We start from the raw sequence: 27403 nt of genomic DNA, 5'->3' as shown, positions 1-27403 counted from the left end.
TCACAACGTTTCGTGGACGGAAGCTTGTGTTGCCTCCGAAACGTTGTGATTTTTATTTTATTTTTATTTTACTTTTATTAATTTAGATTTTTTTACCTACGTGACTTTACCGAAAAAAACCTAAGAATATGAATACTTGCAGTTACGAAAGCTTCAAATCTAGAATTAGGGTTATACCTAATACATGAAACTGAAATTAAACTGAAAACTGAAACCACCGCCACATCCTCGCTTCCTACCCCTCCCTCTCCCTCCACCAGATCCCGCAGACGCTGTTCAGTGGCGTCGTAACAACTTTCTCATGTTCAGGGTGGATGCGGCAATCGATTCGGGGGGGGGGGGGGGGTAGATCCAGGTGGGGCCCAATTTTTGATTAGTCTCGCACGGGTCGCCAAACATTATTGCTCGAATTAAAATAAAATATGGGACGTCAATTAAAGCATTTTCGGTTATAAAAATATAATTTAAACCGCGTTTAAAATAAAAGTTGTTCCTTTACACCGTTGTTGGAAATGTATCTCTCGGTGGCTGCCAAGGGGGGCCCAACTCGTAGCTGGCCACCAGCGGGGGGAGGGTGGACGGGTGGGGGGGGGTCAAGGCACCCCCCCCCCCCCTGGCTGCCCCACGCTCGATACGCTCCTGGGACGAGACCGATGATCGTGGCTTCGATCCCGATCCCGACGCCTGCCGTATAGTTGGGAGTTTGCGTGTCTCTCTCTCTCCCCGTGGTCACGTGGAATTTTCTCCGGGTCTTTTTGGTTTTTTTCTTCCCCTCCACATTTAAAATCAACGCGTCCTTTAAGAGCATTTGGCTTCAATACATTATCACGCGATAAGCCGCTTCGTGTTTGTGATGGCCCAGTGTCGCTTCTGAAACAGAGCTGTACACTGTAGCTCAGTAGTGGGCCTTACCTGCTAACATACAAATAACACTGGTCAACAAAAAAAACCCATTTTTTCTGGCCTGGAATTTTGCAGCTGTTTTAGACTAATTTCAGGGTGCTGATTCCAAATCTGATCTCAGATTTGCTCTATCACATCTCAATTTATGCTATCGGCATACCCCATTTTCATTGATTTTACCCGAAATTAACTCTGTCACTTATGATTGCAAGTTGTTGCGAGTCAGTGACTGCTTTAGTGTTAAAATATGGTGCTGTATTTTTAGGATAGTGTGTTTATAATATCATTTTATGTAGATATCCACATTTATTTAATATTTTTCTTCTGCAGTTTTTATTGAAAATTCAATATTTGATAGACAAAAACTGATGCCAGATTTGGAATCAGCACCCCACAATTACCTTAAACCCGTTGGAATACCTTATGCCAGAAAAAGTGTGTTGACCAGTGTAATTTGAGTGTTTTTGAAAAATTCGATGGTGCTGTTTGTCGCTGGCCCGCACGCCGCTTTCGGCCTGTTAAGACGAGAGACGCCGCGCTGTGCTCATGGACAATCCGCATTGACTGTTGTTTTTACCTCCGACTCCTCCGAGTTCGTAGGTGGGGGAGAGGGGGGGGTGTGCCGGGCTTCGATGCGAGAGGAGGCCCGGAACACCGGCAACACGCGGCGACACGAACAGCCAAGGCCGAGACGAAAGTTAGCGAGTACAAATCGACATTTAATATGTTCAGGTGACAGTGGCGGGCGGGGTGGGGGGTGGGGAAAGACGAAGGTCACGCGCGCTACAAGTCGACAATGCGCAAACTTCAAAGAGGATGAGGCGAGGAAGTTTTTCGTTTTATCTTCTTTCGGTAAAGTTACGTAGAAGGGAAATAATAAAATAATAAAAAGAACACATAATAAAATACAATACAGTAATAAAAATAAAACATAATAAAATACAATTGTATTTTAAAATACAATTGTATTTTATTATGTTTATTTTCATTATTTTATTATTTCCCTTCTACGCGACTTTACCGAAAGAACCAAGAAGATGAATCCCTGCAGTCACGAAAGCTTTAAATCGACATTTTTTCGATTTAGTTTTTTGTTTGGACGCGTTACTCTGCGCATTCTACGGCATTGAGGCGAGCGCGACAAGGCACGTGACGCGCCACGCGACAAGGCACGCGACGCGCCACGCGACAAGGCACGCGACGCGCCACGCGACAAGGCACGCGACGCGCCACGCGACGTCGTTTTTAGGTGGAGGGGGCGACCCTCCTAAGAGTGGCCCGAGAGGAGGAGGAGGGGGGTCGGAGGGCAACCCGTGGCCTCAGGGGCCGCGCGCGATGGCTCTTTTGAGGAGCGCTCCGCGACCGCTCTTGATGAAGGGACCACCACGCCGTCTCCGTATTCACCACGTTGCATTGCGGCTCTTGAAATTTTGAGTTGGTAATTTTTGTATATTTTTTGCCGAATTCGAAACAAAAAAAACGCGTCTCTTCTCGTTATCTTAGTTTGCCTAGAGATGAAGAGACAGAGACTTGTAAGAGGAGACGTTTCCGGCCAATGGAGCCTTCTCAACAGCACGTGGGGGATGCCACACAGAGGTACAGCCACTCACTCCCTCTCTGGCCCATGTGCTCTGAACAAGGGCTAATGCCCGAAACGTCACCCGTTGTAACACCGTTTCTTGTTAGGGCCACACAGTGTTGTTGACGGATGTGTTGAGTTGTTGTTGTTATTTTTACCTACGTGACTTTACCGAAAAAACCTAATAGCATGAACAGACTTCTTCGCTGCCACAAAAACAACAAAAACCCAACGGTACATCGTTTTCCAAAAAGGCATCACACCATCTAGGAGTGGAAGGGGGGGGGACGATAAAAATCCATCGCCAAAGTGGTTGAAGTCAAATATACAAAACGAGTCTCGTAACGACTCCTCGATTAAGCGATTCTCATCGGGTCCTACAGTTGCCTCATCATTGCACACCAAGCCGCACTGACCGGCGCGGTGAAGTATGGTCAAAACAAAAAATGGAACAAACGGGACACGAACGATGACAAGGCCGACACGTGCCGCGCCGAGGCCTGCATCATCCAGCAGTGGATTGCAGATGTGATTTTTATGTTAAATAAATATTAGTATCATTGTCAACTTATCATACAAAAATATACATATATATAACTGCCATTACGTGCAAACATAGTTACCCCAAAGAACAGAGAGAGAGAGAGAGAAACTAAAAGTCACACAATATTCACCACGAAAAGCGAAAATGGAATTATTACATCATTAGGAAAGTGCTAACATGGAAAATATAATTCCGCAACTTGATTTGTGTAGGGTACTTGAGGCTGAAATTTGGAGCGGGGTACGCGATAGATGCCTAGCCATGTCACGAAACAGTGATTAACATAATTTTAAATCGGCTCCCTCTCAAATTTCCAGATTCGTCGTATAAATAAATACACACACGGAGGTAATCACAGCCAATATGATCATTGAGATTAATACGATCATTAATTTTTTTGTTTTTGCGACGAACGTAGTAACGATTCAGCCACATTTTTTGGCGCGTTTCCCTCCACCAGCCAACACAGCCGAACAAATGAAATGGTCACGTGGTGTACAAGCGTTTGACGATTGCCATCGGTTGCCTTGGCGGCAAAACCGGCGAGTCGAGGAACGCTTCTCAACAGTGAAGAGGCGAGACGTTTCGCTTGCAACTGCGTCAGACATCGTCAGGATCGCGTTTGGCTGTGTCGGGTGGCGGAGGGTTCAACAACACAACTTTGGTCAGATCATTACATGCCCTGATCCAAACATCAATTGATAATTTTATATATACATTTCATATATATGATATGGTCGAACAGGTGACAGTTGCATTGTTCATCACTGTGACGACACTTCTTCTTGGTTCTTTCGGTAAAGTCACGTAAAAGGGAAATAATAAAATAATAAAAATAAAACAATAAAATAATTCTCACGACGTTTCGGCCACAACGTAAGCAGCCGTCCTCAGATGAAGAACTGGTCTGTCGGAAAGACAGCGTCCGAGGACGGCTGCTTGTGTTGTGGCCGAAACGTCGTGAGAATTATTGTATTGTTTTATTTTTTATTATTTTATTATTTCCCTTCTACGTGACTTTACCGAAAGAACCAAGAAGATGAATGCCTGCAATCACGAAAGCTTTAAATCGAAATGTGACGACACTGTCGTCAATTATGAACCGTTGCGATTACAATTGCCATGACATGCTGAGCGGTGGCTTTCTTCGGCCGATGCAAACCAAACCAACAGCCCGTGCCATGTGGCTTTCAAACCAGGGGCGGAGATCCTGCACTTTGCCTCGGGTTGAATAGAACGTTCAGTTACCTTTGACAGGTAACCACAAACACGCACACCTCAGTCCCTTCTGTCACCGCACGAGGCCTCTTGGTTAAGATGCTTTTTTTTCCACTGGCTGTTTGCCATGCCGAGCCGGGGCGCCACTGTGGCTAGGAGATGTTAACTCCCTCGCCTGGTGTACAGGAGGTCGTGAGTTCGATCCCGACCCTGACGCCTGCTGTATATTTGGAGTTTGCGTGTCTCTCTCTCATCATCATCATCACGGTGGCTAGGACATGTTAACTACCTCGCCTGGTGTACAGGAGGTCGTGAGTTCGATCCCGACGCTGACGCCTGCTGCTGCTGTATATTTGGAGTTTGCGTGTCTTTCTCGCGTGGATTTATCCTCCGGGCCCTCCGGTTTTTCTCCCCGCATTTAGAATCGACGTGCATTAAGATTATGTGCCTGCTATAAATTTCCACGCGATAAGCCACTTCGTTGAGCTATCATTGTGATAGCCAGGTCGCTTATGAACAAGCGCTGTGTAGTAGCCCAGTGGGCCTTACCTGATGCAAAAAATGTATATACATCCACAAAACCAAACCGTGATGCGCTGCTGGAACCTCAGAGCAGAGGTCGCAACCGGGTACCCGATACCCGTACCCTACCCGATACCCGGCTACCCGTACCCGGCCGGGTACGGGTACCTGTTTGCGACCCTGGTGCGGCCGGGTACGGGTAGGCCGTGAGTCACTGGTGAGTCACCGTTTGTCACTCATTTCGGGTAGGGTACGGGTACAGGTAGGGAACGGATACCCGTACCCGGCCGGGTACGGGTAAGGAAACAAAACCCGTTTGCGACCTCTGCCTCAGAGCAACATCTGGATCTGTCTTGGGGCCAAGAAGGGCCAGGGATGGGCCTTCAGGAAACATTCGTTGCGTCGTTACACGGCGAGGGCTCTCTCAATGCATTTTCGGGTTGCCTCGCTATGTGCCGCTCGGCGTGATGTCCGACGTTTCGCTGCATGTGCTGGGAGCTTCTTCAGGAACTGAACTTTCTCGATGATGCAGCGTAGCCAGCTGCTGCTGCTGCTGGTTCTTGACGCGGATTGGCTCGGCAAGAAAAGAGTTGAGTTGCTCGGCTCAGTTCCTGAGGAAGCTCCCAGCACGCGGAGCGAAACGTCGGACGTCGTGTCACACAACACGCGCACGGTACAACCCGAAAACGAAGAGGAGAGAGAGAAGTACACGAAAAATAAATCGTCTATCAGCTCCCGTGACAACAACAACAACATCAACATCCGCACAGTGGGCCCACGCAGGCCAAGAGGGCACCACGACCAGCTGGGTACAGCGGCTCCCACGCTCACCGACGGCCAGGTCGGAGGCCTTAACGAACGACCCGCCTCACGGGTCACCGGCCAAAAGCACGCGGGCGGCGCTACGAATGATGGCTTTAATCTAAGTTGTCTTGTGGTTGTTGTTGTTTGACTTGCATCCCACTGGGATTTTTGCACACAGCGTTGGTGTACTGTGCTTTTTTTCTGGAAGACTTTGCAGTTTTTTCCTGGATTTTTCTGTCTGCGCATAGTCACTTGAAGATGTTTTCTTGTTCATGTTTTTGTTTTTTGTTTGTTGCGGTTGCAGCAAATTCAAGAGCCGAATGGCTCACAGGGCTGTACCAAATACATGAAACTGAAAACTAAACTGAAGCTACAGCGTAGGCCGCGTGGGTCATTCGTTGCCAAGGCCGTGAACGGGGACCTCTGGGTCGTCGTTAAAATCCTCCGTTACCTTCCACCACAGCGCAGCGCCAGGCCGGATGCTGCCGCCATGAAATATTAAATATCTTCCTCTCGTACTAAACGGTTTCCTTTCGCCCCCGTCGCACGAATGCGTGCTGCGTTTATAAAAAAAAACGAACCAGTAGAATAAATTACCACAATTACTTTTTTTTTCTTTCTCCGAGCGAGAAAGTCAGACCTCCCACAGGTATTTACGTTCCTTAATCAATGTGCTTTTTAGGTGGGTACAAGGAAGAACGTCAGCACCCAGACGATAACGAACGCCGAACAGATGTGTGCGCGCGATTTAAAATGCTTAATCGAGAAGAGGAGCTATAACCCTCTACAAAATAAATATATGACGATAATAACAACGATGATGACGGCCGTAATAATCATAACAATCATTCCCTCTGTGTACCAACGTGAATTACGCGGTCGACCGGTTTACAAAACGCACGGCGACGCAGCCTCACTCCCTCACAAGTTCGTAGACAAACGCAGCGGAGTGTGCGTGCGCCACGCGCGTGTGTGCGTGCGTGCGAGTAAGACGCTGCCTTTTGCGTGCCGGTAACTTCTGCCACAGCGACCGCGCATTTAAAAACCAAATGGCGTGGGAGGGCCGCTCACAACCCAGCAACGGGCCCACGCCCCCAAAGAACGCCAACGTTCCGCCCTCTCCCCCCCACCCCCACCGTGCCTTCCACACGAACATCTTCAAAATGCCTCTGCGAGCTAAGTCTGGTTATAAATACGCTAAAAAACAGCACGCTACCGTGGAAAGCTTTCGTTGGAATCTTCTTCTTTGGTTATAAACACAAAACGCGCGCAAAAAAGGTCCACCTGGACCGTGACCCCGCAATACCAACCCAAGACGTCGCAAACGTCGCGCAAGAGACGGAGTCGATTCGGAACCCCTCCCACCCCCCCCCGCTGGGAGGGACCGAGTCACCGGCCCCTTGTTTAGTTCTGTGGAGGGCACGCTTGGACTGCGGTCCCATCTTCGCGACTAGTGCAAAAGAAAACCACACGCACAAAACCAGGAAGACGGATTCCCACACCGCGCGCCAAAGGAGTAGCAATGGCGGCAAGCGGTGGCGGTGACCGTGGCGGCGGCCGTGCCATCGGGGGCTCTAAGCAGAAATATATTTGTAGGCCCCCCCCCCCTCTCCGGCCCACCCGCCTGCCCCCCTCACTTAGATTCATAAACTCATAGCCAGACGACAGAAGAGGTACAGACGCCAGGTGGAGATACGCAGAGACGAGAACAGAGAGGCGGACATGAGACAGATTGGGGCCAGGAGACGGAGTGCAATGGGAGGAGAGAGAGAGAGAGAGACACGGATACGACAGCATTGAGAAGAGATTAATTAGCTCGCCCGTGTCCATCAGGATCTCAATTCGAGTGGACGTTTGTCTCACCCGTACTTTCTCCACAGCAATTTGGGGCCCCTTGTGCTACTTGGGGGCCCTGCGCTTTTGCTGAGTTTGCGTGCGCCTTGCGCCACCAACCGGTGGCGGCTCTCACGGCGTCGACAGAAAGGGGGGTCCATCTCGCTCCCCCCCCGCCCTTCAGCTGTTGGCGTTTCCGATTTCCTCCAGAATCCGGATCAGGTTTTGCAGCCCGAAAATGTATCCCTGGTCAGGCCCGTCGTGCACGGTGGTGTCCTCGCGAAAGCCGCTGCAGGTCGTGTGGGCAAAGTCGATCATCCGCACGTCCACCTGCGGCGGCGGCGGCGTCGTAGCCGCAGCGGCAGCATCCGACGACGACGACGACGACGGTGAAGGCACGGCGGAATCCGGCGCCGTCATCGCGGCCGCCGCGGCCCACGCGTGCGGCTCCGTGCCGTCGTAGATGACGAGCAGCGAGCTGGAGTAGAAGCGGAAGGAGGAGCGCGACTCCAGCACGGACTGCAGCGCTCGCAGGCGCCTCGTCACCGGCGCCAGCAGCTCCGTGCGCAGGCGCCGCCCGTTGTGCAGGAACTGGAAGATGGCCCGCTGGAAGCCGTCCGCCGACAGCTCGCGCCCGTAGTACTTGTTGCGGCACAGGAAGTCGTTGGTTTCCGCCTGGTAGACCTACGGAGGGAGGCGGGGGAGGGGCGGTGGTGACGGCGGTTGTGCGGTCAGCGCATTCGGCCACGAACCCGGCGACCACCTGAGGTTGATTCGCGGTCACGGCTGAAGGCGGTTCCGCGACTTGGTCAAACTGTCTATCCATCTGTGCGTCCGTCGGTCGGTCAGTCTATCCATCCGGCGGCCTGCTGGACAGTTACGTCTGTGGGACAGTCTGTTTGTATGTTGTCTCGTTATTTGTCAGTCAATCGGTGTTGGTCAGTCCATCGGTCTGCATCGTCTGCCAGTCGATCCGTCAGCGCATTAGTCGCTTGATCAGTGAGGCGCTCTGTCGCCGAGCCTGAGCGGTCGATCGGTCTGTTGGTTCAGCAGTCCGTAGGGAAGGCTCACTGAGCTGGAAAGCACTTTTTCAGAAGCGACCTGGCCACAACTGAGAGCTCAACGAAGTGGCTTGTCACGTGAAAATGTAAAGCACACTGCATGTGAATGTGAAAGGAAAAACCTGAGGACCCGGAGAAAAATGCACGCGACCACAGGGAGAACACGCAAACTCCAAATATAATACAGAAAGCGTCAGGGTCGGGATCGAACCCACGACCTCCTGTATACCAAGCGAAGGAGTTTAACACATCGGCTTTCAAGACCAATATCCATAAGAGTTTTTTTTTTATTAGATCTCGTAAATATAAATGAATCGTTTGTCAAGCCAACAAAACGTTCCAATTATTCACTAGTTCAGCACACCGCTGTGTTGGAGGAGCAAACCCACGACATTTACAATTCGAGCACCGCGACGTTTCGCCGCTAATTACAACAACCAGCCTCACCAGGCGATAGCCAGAAGTGCGGAGAATTCCTCTAGCTGTCAGTTCATCAGTCGGTCCATCGGTCACTGCGCGCGCGTCTGCGCAGACACGCGCGCGTCTCTGTGCGCGTGTGTCTGCGAGTGTGTGTCTGCGAGCGTGTGTCTGCGCGCGTGTGTCTGCGAGTGTGTGTCTGCGCGCGTGTGTCTGCGAGTGTGTGTCTGCGAGCGTGTGTCTGCGCGCGTGTGTCTGCGAGCGTGTGTCTGCGCGCGTGTGTCTGCGCGCGTGTGTCTGCGAGCGTGTCTCTGCGCGCGTGTGTCTGCGAGCGTGTCTCTGCGCGCGTGTGTCTGCGAGCGTGTGTCTGCGAGTGTGTGTCTGCGAGCGTGTGTCTGCGCGCGTGTGTCTGCGCGCGTGTGTCTGCGAGTGTGTGTCTGCGCGCGTGTGTCTGCGAGCGTGTGTCTGCGAGCGTGTGTCTGCGCGCGTGTGTCTGCGAGCGTGTGTCTGCGAGCGTGTGTCTGCGCGCGTGTGTCTGCGAGCGTGTGTCTGCGCGCGTGTCTGCGAGCGTGTGTCTGCGAGCGTGTGTCTGCGCGCGTGTGTCTGCGAGTGTGTGTCTGCGCGCGTGTGTCTGCGAGCGTGTGTCTGCGCGCGTGTGTCTGCGAGTGTGTGTCTGTGAGTGTGCCGCCCGCTCACCTGCATGCCGCAGATGCGCACTCCGAGCGAGCCCGAGGTGCTGCGGGCGCACTTCTGCATCTGCCGCGCCTTCTTCTCCTCGGAGGCGTCGTCGCCGTGCTGCCGCGTGCCCATCTTCAGGTCCAGGATGCACGGGCGCGAGAAGCGCGACACCACGTTCTCCAGCAGGAGGAAATCTGCGCCGGTACGCCGGGGAGGTCAAGGAGTTGCGTCGTAAATCTGGCGGCGCCGACAGGCGGGAGTCGGGGAGGGAGGGAGGGAGAGGGGGGGGAAGGCGGTGGGGGTGGCGGTGACGCGTGGGGGCTCCTCGTCGAGCACGCACACGAAGGAGCGAGGAGTCCGTTTACACGGCAGACGCGGGGACCGTCGAGAGATTTATTTAGCTTTTGGCGGCACGTGGCGACGTCCGGCGCGGCGGGGGGGGGGGCCCGCGTCCCAAGTGAAACGATCGAATGGAGACGTGAAGGAATGAACGGCAGAATGAATCGACGAACGTATTCATGGAGGGGCAAGGATACGGAAGAGCTGACGCTCGTTGGCCTCCGACCACATGCGGCTCATCTGCTTGCTGTGGCAACTCATGCGCCACGTGTGCAGGCTGCAGTTCCCGTCGCTGGCGCCGTGCGCGTAGCTGCTGCTGCCGTTGTTGTTGTTGTTCTCGCTGAGCTCCACGGTGACCTGCGTCTGGAAGCGGAGCTGCACCTCCAGGCTCTTGACGTCCGTGTTGCTCACGTGCAGCTCCAGCTCCACGCTCTCCACCTCCTGCGAGCTGCAGCCAGCAGCAGCAGCAGCAGCACACAACAGCAGCCAGCAGCAGCAGCAGCAGTAACAGCAGCACACAACAGCAGCAGCCAGCAGCAGCAGCAGCAGCAGTAACAGCAGCACACAACAGCAGCACACAACAGCAGCCAGCAGCAGCAGTAACAACCAGCAGCAGCACGCACCAGCAGCAGCACCCAACAGCAGCAGTAACAATCAGCAGCAGCCAGCAGCAGTACCCAACAGCAGCAGCAGTAACAACCAGCAGCAGCACCCAACAGCAGCAGTAACAATCAGCAGCAGCCAGCAGCAGCACGCACCAGCAGCAGCACGCATCCAACAGCAGCAGCAGGAGCCATCGATTGTGATTTTTCACTGCTTGTGACTGACTGACTGACCGACTGGGTTTCTGTCTATGGCTCTCTGTGTAAGTCCGCGTGTCTCCGAGCGCACGCGAGCCAACCGACCTGGTGGACACCTCCTCCTGCTCGCACCGCTCGCCGCTGCCGCCACCGTCGGACGACACGGCGGAGGAGCGCGTCGTCACCGTGCGCCGGAAGTGCTGGTGCCGGGCCCGGCAGCCGTCGGGCGCCGTGGCGGCTGCGGCGGCGGCTGCGGCTGCGGCCAGCTCGTCGCGCTCCGAGTGCGGGTAGGCCACCAGGCTGATGTAGCCCTCGCTGTTCTCCTCGAAGCAGACGGACACCACTCCTGCCGGAGGCCCGACGGAGCGGCGGGGGGAGTGGAGGGGGGGGTTGGGGTCAGGGGGTTACTTTCGTTGGTTTTTCGTTCGGCCAGAGCAGCAGCAGCAGCAGCAGCAGGGTGCGTTGGCACTCCGGCGGTAAGGCCGGTGACCACCCCGCCACCCGACCCTGCCTGGGCAGCTGGAAGCGCCCGGCTTCAGGTCACCACCCTGGGGCGCCGTCCGTCACGCCGTGACGCGTGGAGAGACGTGGTCGCCGACGGAGTGCGGAACGAAACGTGAAAAGCGCGTCCAAGAGAAGCGCGCGGAGGATCGCGCCTGCGATTGCGTCGAGAGGCACAGCGGGGACGGGGGGACGTACGCAAGCCGCAGACGAAGCCTAGCGGCCGTCGAGAACGGGGGCCTGGGCTCGCGGCGGAGCGACAGCCGGCGGGAGGGAACGCGTTTGCCCAGAGAGAGGAAGTCCGCCACGGAGACGGAGGGATGGTATTGGCTCGTGCGCAGGCGCTGGGTGGATTACTATTGCCACGTCGCAGTGCCGTGGTTTCGGGAGGCCTTCAATCCAGCAGCAGATGGAACAAGGCTAACGTTGAAATTTCTTTTTTTAGACGAATAAAAAATCGTCTCCTCCCCAGGGCTGTTGTCCTGCGACTGATCGCTGCGAGGACCCCCAGATGAAAACGGTGGCGAGATGTTAACTACCTCGCCTGGTACGGAGGAGGTCGTGGGTTTGATCGCGACCTTGACGCCTGCTGCTGTATATTTGGAGTTTGCGTGTGCGTCTCTCTCTCTCTCTCTCCCCGTGGTCGCGCGGTTTTCCCCCCCGCATTTAGAATCGAGTATTCGGCTGCTGTGAATTTCTGCACCCTAAGCCACTTTTCGTTGAGCTATTATCATTTGTGATAGCCAGGTCACTTCTGAAACAGAGCTACGTAGCTCAGTGGACCTTACCTGATAAAACTAAAAAAATAGTTTAGTTCTAGTTTCAAACGTCCTCCTGGCAGCGCGTCGCGACGGCAGGAGGGACGCGGCCGAACCTACCGGAGATCTGTGAACAAGAGCTTCATAGCTCATCGGATTCCTCCAGTAAAAAAAAGTAGTCTGATTCCGATTGTTTTACAGCGAGTAAAAGAAAACAAACAACGGATTCGTTATTTTGGCCGCTGCTGCTGTTACGGATTCAGCGGCGCCAGCTCAGCAGCTTGTTCCTCCGGGGCCCACCACCACCAGCACCACCACCCACGCCGGCCACCTCGCCGTGGCGCTCTACCCCAGCCAGGCGGCTGTCATCGGACCGTTGGAGCAAAGCACCTGCGCTTTGAAAAAACTAAAGCAAACGCAAAGAATAAAAACCGAGCGCCTTAAAACTGACGCAGGCCACAGGTAATAATCCGCAAACGGCGCACCGACCTCGTCCGCGGGAGGCGAGAGACACGGAGAGAGACACGGAGAGAGACAAGGAGAGAGACACGGAGAGAGACACGGAGAGAGACACGGAGATACACGGAGAGACAAGGAGAGAGACACGGAGAGAGACAGAGAGAGACAAGGAGAGAGACACAGAGAGAGACACGGAGAGAGACACGGAGAGACGCGGAGAGACAAGGAGAGAGACAGAGAGAGACACGGAGAGACACGGAGAGAGACAAGGAGAGAGACACGGAGAGAGACAAGGAGAGAGACACGGAGAGACACGGAGAGACACGGAGAGAGACAAGGAGAGAGACACAGAGAGAGACACGGAGAGACACGGAGACCCGGAGACGCCCCCCCCCCCCCCCGGTGAGACGTGGAGGACCTTTACAAGATGTTCCCGCGAATTAAGCAGGAGGGGGGGGGGGTTAAAATCCACCTCGCCAATCAGCTTTTGCCAAAATCCGATCGGGCGTCGCACGAGCGCCAGGATGAAGGGTGAGCGCGTTGAAGCGTTGAGGCTGACGTTGTTTACGAGCGGAGGAGGGGGGGGAAGTTTGGGGCTTTAGGCGCCGCCGGTGGATTGGTGGTGCCACGGTTAGCGCCCTGGAAATGTTGAGTTGGCAGAAACCTCTGCGACTGAAATACAAAACAGTCCTGAGCCGTCCATTCACCAACCTACATTGAGCAGGGTGGTGAAGTATGGTCAAACCATCCCCATGACTGAGGGTTATGTGGGCAGGCGTTTCATCATGAAGGTTCATAGACGCTTCTGCGGGGCCGTCTGGAACGCTGTTCCTTCCGACATTAGGAAGCCACTGGAGCTAAGCACTTTTAAATCAGCTAGTTTGAAAACTAATTTCTTTAGAACTGTTTTTTGTGTTTAGTTTGTTGTCCTTCCCCCGCATGGTTGGTTACGTACGGTGCGAAAAAAGTTCAACAGACATATATATAAGACTCAGCCTCAATTGAGTACCTGGTGCGGTGCGTAAACATCGCCACTGGGGAGACAAAGGCGGCCAGGCGTTGTGCTGGTCACCCACCCCCTCGTGCGCCATGCCAGCCTTTAAGAGGGGTTCGTGAACAGCACATGCATCATCCCTTTTCCTGAGTCAGGGATCGAACCCAGCGACTTCTCGCTGTTAGACGCAGGTGTTACCACTACGCCACCACCGCCGCCCTACATTGTAAAGGTGCAGTGATTGCACACGATGGTGCAACGATGGTGCAATCACTGCCGCTACCCACGCATGGGGAAAGCCGAATAGCCGCTCCGGGCTCCCCACCTCCGATTAGCGCGGTTTGTCTACGTACGGTGGGAAGGAAGTTCAACCTACACACGCAAACAAACACACACGGACATATTCGACGACACGTCGCAGTCATATTGGATCACTTTTACCGGCGTTATCGTCGCCGCCGCCCCCTCCATCCACGCCCCCCGCCCCCCGTGACGGATGGACGGACAGACGCGCGTCCACAACGTACGTACCGAGCTAACGCACGGACGCACGCTTAGAGAGAACCTCCGTCGTAAAGCGTCGACACCGATGCGTGGGGGCGTTTCGCTCGGCAGGGAGGAGGCGGGGAGGGGAGGCAGTGGGGGGGTTTATGACGACGGCATTAATAATGATCGCCCGACCGAGAAGGCGACGAACGCGCAGCAGCGGCCAACGCGCGCGACCTCTCGTGAGCGAACGAGGCCCACGGATCAGACGAGGAGGGGGGGCGGGCGTGCACACCGTGTGTGTCCGCGCGTGCGTGCGCGTGTGTGTGTCCACGTGTGTGTTCACGGACGCGTGTATATTTAGAGACGGGCACGTACCCACCGCGAAGGCCGTACGGCAGTGGCGCCGCGGGGACGCGCGAGCGATAGAAGCCGCGAGCTCGGTGTGCGGGCGGTCAACCCCCTCCTGAGCCCATGGCCTCCCCACCACCACCACCAACTCCCCACCACCACCACCACCTCCCCACCACCATCACCACCTCCCCACCACCAACACCTCCTCCCCACCACCACCAACTCCCCACCACCACCAACTCCCCACCACCACCAACTCCCCACCACCACCGCCTCCTCCCCACCACCACCAACTCCCCACCACCACCAACTCCCCACCACCACCGCCTCCTCCCCACCACCACCCCCTGGACCCTGGAGAGACCCCGCGGAGCGAAAAACGACGGCCGTGGTTTATGATCCGTTTGCGAAAATAGAAAGGCCCCGCCGAAGGCGATTTCGAAAGCGCACGCAGCGCGTGCCGGCAATTAAACAATCGCCAGTCGATTTTCAACCTTGTAAGTGGTTCTCGGCGAGTGTCATTAGCGTGGGCCACGCTGGAGGGCTATTTTTAGGCTCCCTTAGTAATGTTCCAATGCCAACGTGCGCCCGGGGAAATAGTTTCCAAACCGTCCCTGCGGTTTCCGAAAGTTCGTTCTCGCGCCCGCCCGCCATCCATATGGTTCACTCGCCAACTCACCAGTCTGACTTCCAAAAATTTGCATATCCATGTGCTCACCCGCCCGCCCGCTCTCAACCTTGCAGTCGCTCACTCACCCGCTCCCTTACCCACTCACTCACTCGCTCAACCACTCCCTCAACCACTCGCTCACCCACTCCCTCAACCACTCACTCACTCGCTCACCTGCTCCCTTACCCACTCACTCACTCCCTCGCTCGCTCAACCACTCCCTCACTCGCTCGCCCGCTCCCTCAACCGCTCCCTCAACCACTCACTCACTCGCTCGCTCACCCGCTCCCTTACTCACTCGCTCACCCACCCACTCCCTTACCCAACCACTTTCTCGCTCACCCGCTCCTTTACCCACTCACCCGCTCCTTTACCCACTCACTCTCCCGCTCACCCACTCCCTTACCCACTCACTCACCCACTCACCGCAACCACACGCGAAGATGCATACCGCTGGGAGGACAGCAGCAGACAGGGTCGCCTTTAATAATCTAAGGAGGTGGAATCGAACCGACGACCTTCAGGTTCGCAGGTCCAGCGTGCTCACCATTACGCCCCGGAAGCTTCGCTGTGCTAACTCCATCACAGAGTAGATTACGCATCGCACCTCCGATTAGCGCGGCTGGCTACGTACGGTGCGGAGGAATTCAATATGCATAAAAACTAAGTACATATACACGATAATACTGGTAGGAACCTCCTGGTTACACCAGCCCACAGGGGATTATTGTGTCCATCCGTCCGTCGTGCAGGGAGGGGCTGGGTGGGGGGGGGAGGGGCTGGGTGGGGAGGGTGGGGAGGGGCTGGGTGGGGAGGGTGGGGCTGAGTGGGGAGGGTGAGGAGGGGCTGGGTGGGGAGGGTGGGGAGGGGCTGGGTGGGGAGGGGTAGGGGCTGGGTGGGGAGGGGCTGGTCACCCCGTGGTGCCCTTATAAAACTCAACGTTTAACCTACTCACGCCGGCTTGTGCCCGCCCTCACAGTCGGGCATATTTGCGGAATACACCACGCCGCCGTTGACCCTGGCCATTGACCGAGCAACCCGACGTTCCTACCAGCTCCCTCCGCAGCAGGAATGTGTTACGTAGAGTATATATCATTATTACGTTTGGGAATCGAACCCGGGTCGCGGGGTTTGTAGCGCAGCGCGCTAAAAACTACACTACCGCTCCCCACATATACATACACATATACACACACACATATACACACACATATACACACACATATACACACACATATACACACACACATATACACACACACATATACACACACACATATACACACACACATACACACACACACACATATACACACACACATATACACACACACATATACACACACACATATACACACACACATATACACACACACATATACACACACACATATACATACACACATATACACACACACATAAACTCCGTACGCTGACCGAGCTGCCAATCGTCAAGACACGTCGACAGCGCAACGCGATGGTGAAGTAGGGCCGACAGCTCCCCCCCCCCCGTCCCACTCTTGCACCCCCCACTCCCCTCTCTCCTCGCCCAAGAGAGGTGGGTGGCGCGGTTCTGCGTTATCTGAGCGGCGGCGGCGGTGGTGGCGGTGGTGGCGGCATTCCGCGCGGAGAAGTCGGAACGTAAACATTGTACTCTTTGGGTCTTTCGGTAAAGTCACGTAGATAGAATATATAAAAATATATTATTTTGTTATTATTTAATTAGATAGAGAAAAATAACAGCAGAAAAATAATAATAAAAATCTTTTTTATATATTCTATCTACGTGACTTTACCGAAAGACCCAAAGAGTACGGATTCCCGCGGTCACGAAAGCTTCAAGTCAAGATTTCACGTCAACGTTTTTGACCGCGGCCGCAAGTGGTCGGCGCGACCGTGCGTTGGGTGCCGGTGAGCTGGTGGCGAGCGAGATCTCAAAAGCGGTCCCGGGACTCGCCTAAGTCGACTCGGCCGTAAACGATCACTCGGTGCGGTCCGTGAACATCGGCACATGGGAGTCACACCACCGCTTCAAGCACCTCACCGGCCTTAATAGGCGCTCGCTAACAGCAACCTATGTAGGCCAAGAGGGCAGATCTTTGCCCTATATGCTGTACGTGCAAATGCTTATATAAGCGAGGACGCGTTTGTTTACATATACGATGACGGTGCATCGTCACACAGGGAGGGAAAATCATCGTCACGCGTTGGCTCTGCGATGGTTTTCAGGGTGCGTCTGCGCTAAAGTCTAACTAGCAGCAACGGTGACACCGAGACGACGCTGATATTGGACAATTATAACCAAAGTTACCGTGACCCAGAGTTTATATCCAGAATTATCGGGAACCCCCCCCCCCCACCGTTACAAACGGACGGATGAGACACAGACGGACGGACGGACAGAGCTCACGCCTCAATGCTTTCAGCCGTGGTTGGGGTAGCGTCAATAAGAAAGTTACGCGTCAAATAAAAAAAAATCGATAAACACAACGAACTCCTCACCCCGCTGACGACGCGGGAGGTTTGACGACACGTGCGGTTGATTTTATCGCTCCGCGCGTTCTGAACATCGTGTTTCATTCCGAGCGGAGCCGGGTTCCTAACTGGAGGAACATCTGCTTTTGAAAGAGAAGGCTGCCCGCCCGTGCCCGCCCGCCCGCCCGCCCGCCAGCGTAACCCGAGCCACCGCAGCTGGTCCCCGGGCACAGCGGGTCAGGCGGGTCGGAAGAAAGTGCACGCTCGCACGCTAATATCCCACGCACGCCGACGATATCACCCTCCGCACGCTCAAACACGCCTCGCCATTTCCGCGCGCGCGTTCCCCCGTCACTCGCCTGCGGGGCCACGTGGGGCGACGCGCGCGAACGTTGCCAATCGGTTCGGTTCGTGCGGCGAGACTCGCCGAGTCGAGCCGAGTTTTTGTTTTCTTTTTCCCTTCCTTCCGCGGCGCGTATCACAGTTTTAAGAACCGCCAAGGTGCAGCCCGGCAAAACTGCTTTGCCCACGGGTCGTTTTGGCCTACTCCTCCGCGCCTGCTGAATGTCTTGCAAGAGGTGGGAGCGCCCACACTTGACCCCACCACAGACGACCTGCCGAGCGGCTAACAGTGGGGGAGCCCAGCGGGGTGGATAAGGGCGGGCGGGGTGGTTGGGGAATTAGAAATCGTGTCCAATTGTTTCCGCTTCTTCCTCCGTATGGATGCCGATGTAGATGCAGGGCAGCAACTCAAATTTCACATCCAGGTGGTCAAGCCGGACAACCGCGTCAGGAGCAGCGGAGTGTGACGTCACCTTCCTTTGTCGTGGATCGCGTCTCTTACGTGTTGCACGGTTCGTTCTGCACGACCACTGTGCCACGCTGCTGGAGAGGCTTTAATTTTCCATTTGTGCATCAGGCATCCGTATCTGCTGCCATGGTTCGTGCGGCGGATGCGGTTTAGGGTGGACCATAGGGCTTCCTGGACGATGAAACCCAGGGGATCTCGTTTCAACGGCAAGTGTCGGGACACGGAATCGAACCGGCTGCTTCTGGGTTGCAAGTCCACGGCGCGTGGGACCATTGCGCCAACCTCGGCGCTATCAAACGGCGAACGTGCGAGGCTGCAGCACACGCTGAATGACAGAGCCCACGGCGGCCTTGGCTGGCGGTGAGAGAGTTAGACAGATACCGCCACGCGGGGCCGCGCGCGTCCCCCCTCGCTTTTGCGGCCGGCGGCTAATGTTAGGCTGAGTGAACCTGGGGGAGGCCCGCGGCTGGGTATGTAGGAAACCGGCGTAGAGCGTGGGAGAAAAATGTTCCGGCTCCTGTAACCGGAGTCGAACCGGGGACGGCGTCGACACACACCGATGACGTGCAGCGGGACTTCACGACACGGGCGAAAGCCCCACGTTTCCCCGCCTCTTAGGGAATCGGACTCGGGTCGCCGGGTTCATTGCGCGGCGCGCTAAACGTTGCACCGCCGCTCCCCGCGCGCGGCGATGCAAACACACACACGTGAGCTCACGAGCAGGAATTAACACGAGTGACCAGAAGGGAGAGACATCCTTGACCGCAACCCGGGCATCTGTCATCAGCCTCCCGCCCCCGCCTCCGCATCCACACCAGATGGAAATGGGAAATGCCACCGGTGTAGCCAGGGAAAGGGCTTGTCGGACTACGTCGTCAAGAAACAACGCGGGGCGCACGACAAGTGCGGAGCGCAGAGCGTAAACAAATTCCCTGTCGTCGGAGAGCGGCGTCCGGGGGCTCTGAGTGCTTCGGGACAAACAGAATTCTCATCCAAAGGGCTCGGATCCACTTTCGGTAAAGGCATCTAGATCGCGGGCGGGCTGATTGGTGGGTTTACAGGCTGGTTGGTGGGCTGACTGACTGATTGGTTTGTGGGCTGGCTGACTGACTGACTGGCTGGTTGGTGGGCTGACTGACTGATTGGTTGGTGGGCTGGCTGACTGACTGGCTGGTTGGTGGGCTGACTGACTGACTGACTGGTTGGTTTGTGGGCTGGCTGACTGACTGACTGGCTGGTTGGTGGGCTGACTGACTGATTGGTTGGTGGGCTGGCTGACTGACTGACTGGTTGGTGGGCTGACTGACTGACTGACTGGCTGGTTGGTGGGCTGACTGACTGATTGGTTGGTGGGCTGGCTGACTGACTGGCTGGTTGGTGGACTGACTGACTGACTGACTGGTTGGTTTGTGGGCTGGCTGACTGACTGACTGACTGGCTGGTTGGTGGGCTGACTGACTGATTGGTTGGTGGGCTGGCTGACTGACTGACTGGTTGGTGGGCTGACTGACTGACTGATTGGTTTGTGGACTGGCTGACTGACTGACTGGCTGGTTGGTGGGCTGACTGACTGATTGGTTGGTGGGCTGGCTGACTGACTGACTGGTTGGTGGGCTGACTGACTGACTGACTGGCTGGTTTGTTGGCTGGCTGACAGCAGCAACAGCAGCAGCAGCAATCCCTTCCATTAGCCCTGAGCCCTTCGCAAAAAGCAGCGCGAGGTGTCCTCCGGACGGGCCTATAAATACGCGCGGCCTCTATTAACGCGCCACACGGAGTGCACCGCCCTCCCCGCCGCAGTGTAAATCCGGCGCGCTTAGCCCCCCGCCTGGCGGGGGAAGCCACAACACGGGGAAGATAAAAGCGAGAGGTGAGCTCCCCCGGCCCATTATTGCGAGCGGTTGTTTGTGCCTCCGAGTGTCCGCATCGTTACGCGCTCCGCTCAGAATAGCCGCGCCACCGACACACTTCCTCGGTGTTTTCCCCGCCGAGGAGGGAGATGAATGTCAGGTCTGAGCACCAGCGGGTTCGGTCCGCCGATTGCCTTCTATGGCTCTATGTGCAAGTCTATGGGTCTCTACGTAGGTCAATGGCCCCTCCATGTACGTTTATGGGTCTCTATGCAAGTCTATGGCTCCCTATGTAAGACTATGGGTCTCTATGCAAGTCTATGGCTCCCTATGTAAGACTATGGGTCTCTATGTAAGTCTATGGCCCTGTATGTAAGTCTATGGCCCCTCTATGTAAGTCTATGGCCCTGTATGTAAGTCTATGGGTCATGAATGTTGGCCAATGCCCCCCAGCAATGGACCGGACATCCACATGTGTATGTGTGTGTGTGTTTGTTTCAGTGTGGCAGAGCGGTGGTGCAGTGGTGATGATAGTTAATTGCTGTGCTGGCGATGGTAGCAGCGGTGGTGGTGGTGATGGTAGTGGTGGTTGTGGTGGCGATGGTAGCAGCGGTGGTGGTGGTGATGGTAGTGGTGGCTGTGGTGGTGATGGTGGATTTAGTAGTGGTGGATTTAGTAGTGGTGGCTGTGGTGTTGGTGGCGGTGGTGGTGACGGTAGTGGTGGCTGTGGTGGTGATGGTGGATTTAGTAGTGGTGGCGATGGTGGTGGCGGTGGTGGTGGTGACGGTAGTGGTGGCTGTGGTGGTGATGGTGGATTTAGTAGTGGTGGCTGTGGTGTTGGTGGCGGTGGTGGTGACGGTAGTGGTGGTTGTGGTGGCGATGGTGGTGGCGGCGGTGGTGGTGACGGTAGTGGTGGCCGTGGTGGTGGCCTTGGTGGAGCGCGTACCTTTGTACTGCGGGGTGAACTGGCGCATGTCCTGCGGCAGGCTCTGGTAGAAGCGGTGCTCGCGCGAGATGAGCGGCTTGCAGATGGTGTGCTCGTCATAGCGCAGCATGCTCGTGTGGCCGCCCACCTGGTGCACAAACGGCTCCAGCTGGACGCCCCGCCTGCCCGCTGCTGGGGGACCACACGGAGGAAGATGGAACCGAAAAGCCGGAGGTAGGCCGCGGTGGTAGCGGTGGCGGCGGTGGGAGTGGTGGGAGTGGCGATAGCGGTGGTGGCAGTGGAAGTGGTGGTGCCGGTGGTGGTGGCGGTGGTAGTCGTGGTGGTAACGGTGGTGGTGGTGGCGGTGGTAGTCATGGTGGTAACGGTGGTGGTGGTGGTGGTGGCGGTTGGTAGTGGTGTTGGTAATGGTAGAGGGAGGGGTGGTGGGAGGGGTGGTGGTGGCGGTGGTAGTGGCAGTGGTAGCAGCGATGGTGGCTGTCGTAGTGGTGTTGGTAGTGGTGGTAGTGGTGGTAGTGGTGGCCGTGGTGGCCGTGGTGGCATTGTTAGTCGTGGTGGTAATGGTGGTAAAGGCGCCGGTTGTTATGGGTGTTGGCAGTGGTAGTGGTGGCGGTAGTGACGGTAGTGGCGGTAGTGGCGGTAGTGGCGGTAGTGGTGTTGGCAGTGGCGGTAGTGGCGGTAGTGGTGCTAGTGGCGGTAGTGGCGGTAGTGGCGGTAGTGGCGGTAGTGGTGTTGGCAGTGGCGGTAGTGGCGGTAGTGGCGCTAGTGGCGGTAGTGGCGGTAGTCGCGGTAGTGGTGTTGGCAGTGGCAGTGGTGGCGGTAGTGGCGGTAGTGGCGGTAGTGGCGTCCCACTCTCTCACCTGCCGGGCCAGGGACGAACGTGTCGAGGGCGAGGCGCGTGGCCGAGTCCCTGCTGCCCCTGCGCTCCATGCTCCGCAGGGGCTCCAGCATGCACATGTCTCTCCTCACCATGGGGCTGGGGCGGCACACGCTCGCTCCTGCACAGCCTCACGCCGCTAAACGACAGCAGCAGCAACAGCAACAACGACGTCAATGTCAACCGCAGCTGTGATGACAGCAACAGCGGCGGCAAGAGAGTTGTGCTTCAACTTCGGCGCTCAGCTGAGTCGATGATAATTGTCTCAGGGTGCCACGGTGGCCAGGAGATGTTAACTACCTCAGCTGCTATGCAGGATGTCGTGGCTTCGATCCCGACCCCTGACGCCTGCTGCTGCTGTATATTTGGAGTTTGCGTGTCTCTCTCTCTCTCGCTGTGGTCAAGTGGATTTTTTTCCGGGTCCTCCGATTTTCCCCTCCACATTTAGAATCAGCGTGCATTTAGAGTATTTGGCTGCGAGACATTTGCACGTGATAAGCCACTTCGTTGAACTATGATTTGTGGCCAGGTCGCTTCTGAAAATAACGGTTAATACCAAAAATATAAATTGTACATTTTTTAGTGATTTGTTTACCTTTCTCCGTGCCCCTAACTGGACATCTGTGAAAAAGCGCTTCATAGCTCATCGGATTCCTCCTCCTCCTGCAGTATAAATAAATATTCTGATCCCGAATTGTTTTATAGCGAGTAAAAGAAAACAAACAACGGATTCAACATTTTGGCCGCTGTTGCCGTTACGGATTCAACCGTTGGGTCTCAGCGGCGCCAGCTTAGCAGCTTGTTCCTCCGAGGCCCACCACCACCACCACCACCCACGCCGGCCACCTCGCCGTGGCGCCCTGCCCCAGCCACGCGGCTGTCATCGAACCGTCGGAGCAAAACACCTGTGCGGGGTCGCACCTCTCCGCAGACGGGTATGGAGCCGGCGGAGTGGGCACGGCGCTTGTGGAGTGGCGGCGTTGGGTACGGCGGCGATCGGAGGCTTCGCGAGTCCCCCTACGACGAGTCGCGTTTGCGTCCGTACGCCCCGTCGCCTGCGGGCTGTTCTCGCCAACGGTCCGTCCGCAACGTCTGCCGACACAAAGCAAAACAAACAAAGGTCGTTTTACATCAAATACGGGGGAGGGGAGGGGGGTGACGTGGCAGCTGTGTGAACCGTCCGCGCACCTGGACTTGCAAAAAACAGATCGCCGGCTCGAATCGATCACCCGCCAAACCGCATGTCCAGCAGTGTACACAGACGTTGTCACCGGTGGCGGGGTGAAGTGTGGGTACTCCCCCCCACCTCATTCACGAGTAGGCAGCAAAACCCTCGACGGAGAGGCTCACGGCGGCCCGCTCTGGTCAGGGCCGCGTGTACGTCGGCAGCAGCGCGGGAAGGTACATTTCATGGCTGCGCCTTTATTCTTTTTAGCGTCACCAACCGCGGTGTTTGTTAAACAAAGAAAAAAACAAAACCACAACCAGCGCGCACGTCCCCGTAACCCGACGGCGGAACGTTTCGGGGGTAAACAAGCGGCAGCCGGGCGCGCAGAAACGGGGGAGAGGACTCGGCAAGGTCGGGCACAACGACCCGCCGGTGCGAGAGACACGATAAATTATGAATCAGACTCTGGCGTCGAGTGACCGGAGGGGGGGGGAGTTGTGAGCGCGTCCCGTCCGTACGGAGCTGAGCGTGGGAACGCAGCTGCAATCGGCGCGAGAGTTCATTTTGTTGTTTATATAACTTCTCCCCCCCACCCATAATTTTATGTGGTGAGTGCGATCGCCGTTTGCGGCATCATCGGGGAAACCTCGCAGAGCAGCCCGAACCTGCCCTTGCGTCGGAGAACGGCCCACGGAAGCGTATATCGCGGAGCCGACGCTGAGATCCATTCAAGTGACCTCTGATGCACACCGCCCTGCATATGAGAGTGACGTTCGGTGCATGACACGAGTCAAAACCGATATTTACAATTCTGAGAACCAAATATATTGCGATGGGTTTTGTTTGATAAATACAGGTCATTAGTGACCAGGCTTAGTCCATCAACTCACTACACTTGAGAGCCCGGTTTAACCACAGCTCTCGGTCGATGCGAGTCTCTGGGTCTCGATGTGAGCCAGTGGGCATTTAAGTAAATCTGTCTGTCTCTATGTAAGTCGATGGGTCTCTTTACGTGAGTCAGTGGTGACCATCAACTCCCTGCACTCGGCTGTGGCCCGGATCTGAATGCAGGGACTTGCAGCTAGTTACTGTATGTACGCAATGTTGAACTTCTTTCGCACCGCGTGTAGCCAACCGAGCTAACCAGAGTGAGACCGTCAACCCAACGAACGTCAGAACACAGTTCCATCGCAGGCAGCTGGTTGCGTCGGAATGCAGGAGCTTATCGGTGCCAAGCTCGGCGCTCTTCCATCCACCTGGCCACTGACACTCGCAAGAGCGATTCAGAACACCATTGGAACCTCATTTGCCAGTAAAAAATATGATAATTGTTTTTTTACCCTTCTATCTGGCAACAAAACTGACACCTTATTTACAAGGAGTCATGTTTGCATAGACCACAATACCTGCAGCCATAATGCAAACAAAAAATATAACTCTGATAATATATGCACTGTCCTTGAAGTTGATTGGTGAGGTTCCAATGGTGTAAATGCTTACCCCGAGCTCTCATACTCTGATGGTGCATTGTCTTTGAGTTGTGCGCCTTTTGGCGTCATCTGGTCCAACCCATGTGAGACTAGGCTCTAAGGAAAGCTGTCTCGGGTGTGGACCAATCAACTTCAAGGACAGTGCATACATTATCAGAGTTGTGTTTTTTGTTTGCATTATGGCTGAAGGTATTGTGGTCTATGCAAACATGACTCCTTGTAAATAAGGTGTCAGTTTTGTTGCCAGATAGAAGGGTAAAAAACCAATTATCAGCGATTCAGAAATCGATCGTCAGCAAACTCGGCTCACGCCACCCGCCCAGACTTGCGCCAGCCCGGAGCAAAGGTGGGCAACACGGCGGTAAACATTCAAACCGTGTTACGAAACAATCGCTCGCAACGCAAGACTGAAACGGCAATAAATGTAGACTTGTTGTGGTCGCGGCTGCGGAATTGTTGCGGTTGCGGCGTTCTTGTGGCCGTGGTCGCGGTGTTGTTGTGGTTGGGGCATTGTTGTGGTCGCGGCGTTGTTGTGATTACGATGTTATTGTTGTTATTGCTGTGGGTTTGTTGTCGTGATGTTGCAACAAACACAATGGAAAAAAAAACCGAGCAGAATCGGGCGACTGTGTTTTCATTGCCGGCGCAGTGAACAGGCGGTTGTGAAACGCGTTACGTTTCGACAACTCGACGCACGCGATTACGTCACCGTCATCGTTCGTGCGTGCCAGTGTGCACGTGTGTGTGCATACGCATGTCTGTGGGAGTACGGGTGTGTGTGTGTGTGTGTTTGCCGGTGTGTGTTGAGACAGTGGGGGAGGGACACAGCTGGTACAGCATCTGCCAGTCCATCTCTCAGTCGGTCAACCCGACGGCACCTCGGTCTGTCCCGTGACCTCCTGCCAGCAGCGGCGAGCCCTCCACACACCACGTGATGGCCTCAACGTGCACCTAGGCTGGCACACGCACTGTGCCGACGGTCCAGTGCTTGTGCCAGGCGTAGTGGTGAATGGCATCTACACCACTCCTTCATGTCCCGTCACGACCTTAACAGGCGCTCGCAAACAGCACCTGCCCCATTGGTCTGTGGGGTTTTTTTTCGTTTGTTGTTAACACAGTTGCCGAGAGCAAAGGGCCAGAGGCCAAAGAACGTCGAGCGGTCAGCAACAAACATCACTATCAACGTTGGAACAGACAAGAGTGTAACACGCTTGACCTTGGGAAAGAGATTATACGACGATGGGAAGAAGGGAATTCTCAGGTGAAACAGTGCAAGGGAAGAAGCAGGGTGAGAAGGGAGCTGACCTGTAGTGTGGCGAGTGAGTGAGTAGGTGAGTGACTGGGTGGGTGAGTTTGTGAGTGAAGTGAATCAGTGAGGGCCGTATCATCAATCACCCTGACTGGGTGAGTGACTGAGTGAGGTAGCAGCTGGCTGATCCACCACTAAAGCGGCAGCAGCAGCAGCAGCCCAACTTCAGCTGAATTTGTGCAGCGTTGCAGGAGTGAAAACCGTTTGGACTTCATGAAGTCATTGCATGACAGCTCACATGAGAAATAAATAGGTTTTTTTACCCTTTTTTCTGGCAACAAAATTGACACCTTTTTTACAAGGAGTCATGTTTGCATTGACCACAATACCTGCGGTCAGAATGCCAACAAAAAACACACTGATAATGTATGCATTGTCCTTGAAATTGATTGGTCCACACCAGAGACAGCTTTTCTTAGAGCCCAGTCTCACACGGTGCTCGACCAGAAGGCGCACAACTCAAAGACAACGCACCATCAGAGTAATGACGGCTCAGGGTAAGCATTTACATCATGAGGGATCCTTTGCCAGTAGCAAAATATAATAATAGTTTTTTTTTATATGATGATGATGAAGCTCACATGAGATTGCTGTGCCAAGCACATTAATGTTTTTTTTTTAACGATGGATAGGAATATAATTTGTCTTATGTAACAATCTGGAAGATACACAGCAGCCCTTTGTCCTTGTACTCCACACCGATGACGTAAGCACGAGTTTTGAAATGATGATGCATTGGGGCGCATTCACGTACACAGCAATAATTATTAGGATTATAATATTACGATGATTGCACTTGTTTACGCTGGCACAAGCCCTCGCTGAGCCTCAAGGCCCTTTTTGCAGGAGGGTCTTGCCAAGTTTTTTGGGGTAGGGTGGGAGGGTGCGAGTGGTGGGGGAGCGATGTTATTGCTGATGCTGCGAATGACTCTCAAATTGAGCCATTTCCAGGAACGTTTTATTCCTGCCAAAATTGGCATGTTTTGGTCAAAACCGGTAACACTGTGCGGTTCGGATTTTCAACTATGGGAAGAAACTGGAGATATCCGGAGGAAATCCATGCATAACAAGGGGAGAATGTACAAACTCCACTCACTCACATTCACTCTACAGAACAGGGGGAGATCATACAAACTCCACTCACTCACACTCACTCTGCAGAACAGGGGGAGATCATACAAACTCCACTCACTCACATTCACTCTACAGAACAGGGGGAGATCATACAAACTCCACTCACTCTGCAGAACAGGGGGAGATCATACAAACTCCACTCACTCACATTCACTCTACAGAACAGGGGGAGATCATACAAACTCCACTCACTCACGCTCACTCTGCAGAACAGGGGGAGATCATACAAACTCCACTCACTCACGCTCACTCTGCAGAACAGGGGGAGATCATACAAACTCCACTCACTCACATTCACTCTACAGAACAGGGGGAGATCATACAAACTCCACTCACTCACACTCACTCTACAGAACAGGGGGAGATCATACAAACTCCACTCACTCTGCAGAACAGGGGGAGATCATACAAACTCCACTCACTCAC

The 27403-nt window shown here is 54.8% G+C and overlaps 1 protein-coding gene across 6 annotated transcripts in view; it reads right to left on the bottom strand.

The window, feature by feature from the left end:
• Positions 1-1601: 1601 nt before the first annotated feature.
• LOC144732875 (inositol hexakisphosphate kinase 1-like) overlaps positions 1602-27403 on the bottom strand; it is a 57686-nt gene continuing 31884 nt past the window's right edge. For 4 of the 6 annotated variants that reach the window (XM_078614528.1, XM_078614530.1, XM_078614529.1 and 1 more), the window contains 7 exons: positions 22798-22968; positions 21860-22015; positions 21003-21173; positions 10804-11044; positions 10096-10346; positions 9578-9753; positions 1602-8087 (listed from right to left, as the gene is read on the bottom strand). In XM_078614528.1, coding sequence (XP_078470654.1) covers positions 7584-8087; positions 9578-9753; positions 10096-10346; positions 10804-11044; positions 21003-21173; positions 21860-21971 — 1455 coding nt within the window. In that variant the 5' untranslated portion in view covers positions 21972-22015; positions 22798-22968 and the 3' untranslated portion in view covers positions 1602-7583. Of the gene's footprint in view, positions 8088-9577; positions 9754-10095; positions 10347-10803; positions 11045-21002; positions 21174-21859; positions 22016-22781; positions 22969-27403 lie in introns of all 6 variants that reach the window. The other 2 variants (XM_078614533.1, XM_078614532.1) reach the window with 2 other exon arrangements.

This window comes from Lampetra planeri, chromosome 44, assembly GCF_965212315.1.
Source record: "Lampetra planeri chromosome 44, kcLamPlan1.2.h2, whole genome shotgun sequence".
In the NCBI taxonomy this organism is placed as follows: Eukaryota; Metazoa; Chordata; class Hyperoartia; order Petromyzontiformes; family Petromyzontidae; genus Lampetra; species Lampetra planeri.
The sequence above is the reverse complement of the archived record's forward strand: the minus strand, read 5'-3'. Positions and strand labels throughout refer to the sequence as shown.